Source organism: Oncorhynchus nerka, linkage group LG12 (assembly GCF_034236695.1).
Source record: "Oncorhynchus nerka isolate Pitt River linkage group LG12, Oner_Uvic_2.0, whole genome shotgun sequence".
NCBI classification, from domain to species: Eukaryota; Metazoa; Chordata; class Actinopteri; order Salmoniformes; family Salmonidae; genus Oncorhynchus; species Oncorhynchus nerka.
The window spans coordinates 57,890,103-57,896,241 of record NC_088407.1 but is presented as its reverse complement, the minus strand read 5'-3'; the positions used below and the strand labels follow the sequence as shown (position 1 = coordinate 57,896,241).

The window sequence follows — 6,139 nt, the reverse complement described above, 5'->3', positions numbered from 1 at the left end:
GACATCATAAAGAGAGTTACGCGCGTCTCCGGAAGCCGAGGGCGGTCTGTAGCAGCTGACTACAGTGATGTGGGAGTCCTTATGTACGTTCACTTTAACCGAAAGCAATTCAACATTTTTGGCTTTGGTAATCGAGAGAATTTCAGAGGTGTTACACTCGGATTTCACATAAATTGCAACCCCTCCTCCTTTACTCATCCGATCCGTTCTAAAAACCCATCAATAGAAATCCAGTTATTCGACAAAGATTTCTTTAGCCAAGTTTCTGATAAAACTATTACGTCTCCATTTGTCGTTTTGGCCCATATTCTAATCATGTTTATTTTGGGAAATAGACTTCTGACATTAACATGCAAGAGGCCAAAACCTGCTCTGTTTTTAAAATCATAGAAAGTCGGAAGAGATTGCTTGGTATCTACCCGCCCAGGGGTTGGTCGCACATTACCAGAGATCAACAATAAAAGCATAACAATATGTCTCACTTGCCCAATGCGTGAGGACTTGGTGGAGCCAACACCAGTGTCAATAAAATGAGCCGAGTCTTTCGACACAGAAAACAAGTAATTCAAGGTGAAAAGAGGAAAACTGACTTTAATTACACTCAAAGACAATTCAGCTCCCCACTCTAAACATTCGTTGTATCTTTCTTTTGTTTTTCGTTGTGTTCTGTTTGGTTCTTTTGTATTCCTAAACTCCTGTGCATTCTCTAGTCTCAAGGACCCACTTTTTAACAGTCTCAAGTCACAAAGAGATGACATGTTAGCTGCACTAATTTGCAATTCCCCCCCATTTACATTCTCCACGGTGTGAATGTTTTGCAAATAGAGGGATTGTCCTTGCATATACTCACATATACTGCATAACTATTCAGCGAAGTGATGGATCTGCCCGATGTTCTCTGGTACTTGTCTTTTAGAATGCAAAATGAGTGATCAACACAACATTAAAATCTTGCTTATCACTTTTCTACCCATTTTGGGGCAATCAACAGAACACCCCCTTTGTCTGGCATACTATATATTGATAGGTTATGCTTTTTTTAAGAAAATGATTTTTTAAATTGAACCAGTTTGTTCATCAGATTAAATCAATAATTCAAGTCAAGACTTCCAGTGACTGTGGGATTTTCACTTCTATACTATACCAGAAACCTCTCTGTGCCTCTGCAGGGTGTAGATGGTTGGGGTCACACTGGCAGATGGGATGTGGAGGGCAGGACCAAGAAACCAACGTTTTGCATCAGGGTTAGCACATGCCCATCCTCACTTCTGGATAACCAATATTGGTTATTGATCATAGAGATTATATGCATCACTAAAGCAAGAGGCACACAGGGACATCTGCCCTGCAAAGACACAGGCCACCCTTCACTCAACTCTCCATCTGGGACTGAACCAAGCTTTTCTGCAATATGATTTAGAACACATCAATGACTCAAAAGCTTAAATTATGGATGCAAAGAAAAGGTTTATGTTTTTCAAAAGCAAGTTAATGACCATTGCAGTACAGTATAGCCTAAATATAATTGACATGATCGACAAGCAGGCATCTTCTCATCCACTCTGTAATTGTTCTATGGGTACGTCAATAGAGATTACATATACTCAAAACCACAGAAAATGCTATTCATATGCATTTGCATCTCTAAAAGACCTATCAATTGTAGTGGCTTCGCATGTAGCTTTAACTGGGCGTGCCCGTGTAATGCTAATGAACCTCGGGGTTTACTCGGATAAGGCGCTGCAGATATTTACTCCCTACTTTATCATCTTCACACTGGCGCAAAAAATACGCTCTGTGTGGCTTCTATTTACCAGACTGTAGGCGGAATCAATTGCACCACTTTTTCTACACTACCCCGCTGAAAGAAATACCGAACTTCAACTTTGTTTTCATACATTTCGTTGGGGGTCACGTCTTTTACGGTTTTACTTATTTTCTCTGATGAGGAGTTCCAACTACTAGCTAGCGTACCAACTGATACGAAGTCGACTCCCATGCCGGAAATTGTGGATTGGGATCCTAAATAAACCGGTGAGTGTTTTAGATAACTAATCTAGCTACCTAGCCTAATGAAGAGAAAATGGAACTTTATTTCTCTAAGAATAAGTGGCTGCTACCCATTCCCTTTTAACATCCACACAAGGCGAATGAATATAGCCAACTTTAGTGAAGTAGCCTAGGCTACTTTGTCTTGTCTTAATGCACGGCTGCCCGAGATGGCGCTTTCATCAATTAATGTGTCACCCGGCAGCGCATCTACAGAACATTTGACGTCTATGCGCAATGGCCAATTATGCAATTACCTGTAAAGAATTTAGCAAAATTATATATTTTTCTCAATTGCTTGCATTGTCGAAGGTTACACCGGTGCATAAAACTACGTAGCTAATAACCTTGCCATGCCTGGACAGTCTCATTGCAAAGCACCCACAAGATGAAATAAATTATTAATGTAGTCCCATTTGTAGACGGCATCAGGCTAAGATTAGAACATGGGTGAAATCGTGAGGGAGAACAGGAGATGGGGTCCCAGCGTTTGACATTATTTATTGCGCCTACCATAAGGTACAATAACACCCCCCCTCCATGTCACCATTTTTCAGTTTAAAGTAACTGTTCAGTGAATCAGTTCGTATTCTATTAACACATATCCAAAGAGTGTTGACCATTCTATACTCGTGGCCAAAGCATAAATTGGAAGAAAAACCCCCATACAATGACCATTTCAAACATGCTTGCTATTTCCTCATTGAGGAGGACTAGTATGAATATTTTATGACCTGTATACGCCCACACCATTCTGTTGTTGGTAAACGCCCACACCATTACAACCCAAAACAGCTGCTTTTAACATAATTATAGGTCATATTTCATAGGAATCTGTAAACACTAGACAGTTAATTTTGCATTATAGTCATTTTATAGTCATTTAGCAGATACTCTTATCCAGAGCTACGTACAGTAGCAATTAGGGTAAAGTGCCTTGCTCAAGGGCACATCGGTAGATTTTCACCTATCCGTCATACCAGGTCATTTAACGATTAAAAACATTTTTAAAATAAATTATTTGACGGGGAGAAATCGATTGGTTCTGAATATTGCATGCCTATGGATTAGACTGCACTGTTGCAATGTTTAAGCACCTATTGATGATTACAGAGCCATGTTTAAAGGCAGGCTTGGAAGGGAAATTGATGATCCTTGTGTAAAGATTCTCGTGAATCCAAAGATTATCTAGATTAAGATGTGGGTTAAACTACTTTTCTAAAGAATAGGACTAATGCACTACTTCTGAATTGTTTCTTCAGGTCGTGTAAAGATTTTCTCAAAGATCAGTCGGTGATTATCAATGCTTGGAATAAACTCAAGAGCATCGCATTGTGACAGCTGGGAGATGGAGTACGACTGCTATCAGCACTATTTCTTAGATGACCTTGACAAAGAGGAGGATTTCTACAAGTCAACCGCACCAAGTGAGGACATATGGAAAAAGTTTGCACTATTGCCCACCCCTCCCATGTCTCCTAACAGGACAATCAGCAGTGGTACCTTGTACTTTACCCCTGGAGACAAGTTTGGCTGGCTGTCCAAGGTCTTGGGCCAGGACGAGGAGTACGAGGGACCTGACACCGAGGAGCTTTTTGGGAACATGAGTTCCATTATTATCCAGGACTGCATGTGGAGTAGTTTCTCGGCCAGTCAGCACTTGGAGAAAGTCAGTGAGCGCATGTCAGCTGCAGCCCAGGCTCGTCTCTCCCCACCAGCACCCCAGAACAATGTGACTATGAGTGCCAGCAAAGCGCAGTGCACCCCGCTGACCCCACCTGACTCTCCACTGCCCAGCACTATGGCAACAGAATGCGTTGACCCAGCGGCTGTGCTCACCTTCCCAACCATCAGCTGTAGGAAACCGGTGTCATCGGGCTCTGAGTCTCGCTCCGATTCCTCTGGTAAGAAACTGACCATGCAGTAAACCAATTCACCTCTGCTAGATGTTGCCCACTCAATGCGTCAAGTGGAGGCAGCCAGGGAAACTCTCACACTAGGCTGGATGTAGAATTTTGCTGAGTCAACGTATTCAGCTGTACTTAATTAAGCCTGTATCTCGAGCACAAACCATTACCTCTGTTTCTCACTCTCAAAGGAATGTCACTTTTCCACAGTCAATATTTGTAAACGGTTGCTGCAAATGCTTTGGTCCCAGGTGCAGGCCTAGTTTTAACACCCACACACACACACACACACACACATGCTTTGCACACAGATTTGGGGGGTTTCTGTCCTGCAATTGCATGACAATTGAAATGTGGTATGGGTGGGAGATGGGGTACATGGCGTCAGACCGTTTATGTAAACTATTTCCTATTGCTTAAATTCCTCTGTGCAATGATGTGTGGTTGTTTCTTTTGATGTAACAGACGACGATGAGGTGATTGACGTGGTGACTGTGGAGAGCAAGCAGAGCCGAGCCCGACTGGGCCGTAAGCCTGTGTCCATCACTGTCCGAGCTGACCCCTGCCCAAAGCGTTTCCACATGTCTGTGCACCGGCAGCAGCACAACTACGCAGCCCCTTCCCCTGATAGCGACCCTGAGGATGATGAGGAACCACAGAGTAAACAGTCCTGTCCAGACTCCAGCCTCCACCAGCAGCCAGACTCCCCTACCACCATCTCCCCCACAGCTTCCTCTGCAGACAGCCCCCAGAGCTCTGACGCCGAGGACACTGACCGCCGGAAGAACCACAACTTCCTGGAGCGGAAGAGGCGGAATGATCTTCGCTCTCGCTTCTTGGCACTGCGGGATGTGATCCCGGGCCTGGTGGAGTCGGCCAAGGCCCCTAAGGTGGCCATCCTGACCCAGGCCACAGAGTACCTTCTCCAGCTGCACAGCAGAGAGAAGCACCAAGCTCAGGAGAGGAAACGTCTCAAAGCCCGCCAGCAGAAACTCCTCCGGAGGCTAGCCGACCTTAAACGCTCGTGAGGATAGAAACTATCTATGTAACAGACTCTTAACAAATAAACTGCCTCATTTTCAGAAGCCAATGACTATTCTCTATAAGCAAACTTTAAAAAAAAACTGAACGTTGTGCTATGGACTTCTTTTTAAACTAGGTGGATCTCTTAGTCTGTGGTGGGAGAGGCTGGCGCTAAGGACCTTTGTGTTTTTATTTATGTTGTTTCTCTTTGCACATTGAGTGATGACAAGGTGGTAGTGGACTAGATGAGACAGAAAAATGTTGTGTTGGTTCCTGGTGATATTGGTAGATGATGCTGTAATTAAACCAGAATGAAACTTACTTCCAAATGTCATGTCTCTTGTTTGCCAGTTAAGTTCCTTGATAGCAGTGTCTGTTTATTTCTGTGATGAATAGTCCATGCACACTTGGATTGAAGTTTATTGATGAAACGCTGTAATGTGTACACTGGGAGGGACTAATCTTTTTTTTTTTCATGACTGTGATTTATTTTGATGTACAAATTGTTCTGTAAATAATAGCATATTGCTCTGTTAAGGAGAGAATATTGCTATTCTCTAAAACCAGCTTTAGAGCTTCTACTTTTGTCATTTTAACAAAATAGAACTGCTATACTTTATAATTACACATGTCACTTTGCGATGCTATTTTTACTGCTTGTTCCTCTTGGGTTGAATTTGATTTGTGTACACGTGACCAGATGCATAAAATGTTGATACCAGATTCCAAGAATTGTGATTTTCTAACATTTTTTCTTCTTTTCTTGGTTCTTTCAGATTCTATTTCAACAGCATAGTTACACTGCTTAAATTCACTAGCATGTTATTTCCTAGCTAAAATGACTTTTTAAACAAGACCGGACTGATTTTTTTAAACAGACCGCACGACACACTGTCTAAATCATGAATGCATAAAGATTTGACAAAAGGCTTGTTGTATTGACTCTGAAGGTAGTATTTGTTTTAGTTTGTCCCACGCTTAACTGTCATGCTCTTGCCAGATTGAAGCATGCCGTCGCTTGGTCTACATTTAGAGGGAGTGTGTCATTGATGTGTCCTTGAAATGTGTGATACCTCGGAGGATCCTCCCCTCTGCAGTTGCTGCTGCTGCATGCAGGGCAACTGATGTGCTCTCAACTAGGTTACACACACACACACACG

The 6,139-nt window shown here is 42.7% G+C and overlaps 1 protein-coding gene across 1 annotated transcript; it reads left to right on the top strand.

The window, feature by feature from the left end:
* The first annotated feature begins 1,713 nt into the window (after positions 1-1,713).
* On the top strand, positions 1,714-5,702 carry LOC115138953 (protein L-Myc-1b-like). Its single transcript, XM_029676137.1, has 3 exons — positions 1,714-2,034; positions 3,312-3,953; positions 4,422-5,702. Exons 2-3 carry the CDS (start codon positions 3,353-3,355, stop codon positions 4,982-4,984), a joined length of 1,164 nt encoding a protein of 387 aa, XP_029531997.1. The 5' UTR covers positions 1,714-2,034; positions 3,312-3,352; the 3' UTR covers positions 4,985-5,702.
* Positions 5,703-6,139: the final 437 nt, after the last annotated feature.

Excerpts from the sequence above, each read along its gene's own strand:
- LOC115138953 (XM_029676137.1), top strand. The coding sequence starts at position 3,353 with ATGCTTGGAATAAACTCAAGAGCATCGCATTGTGACAGCTGGGAGATG. Across the intron at positions 3,954-4,421 it reads GTCTCGCTCCGATTCCTCTG|ACGACGATGAGGTGATTGAC; the intron begins GTAAGAAACTGA and ends TTGATGTAACAG.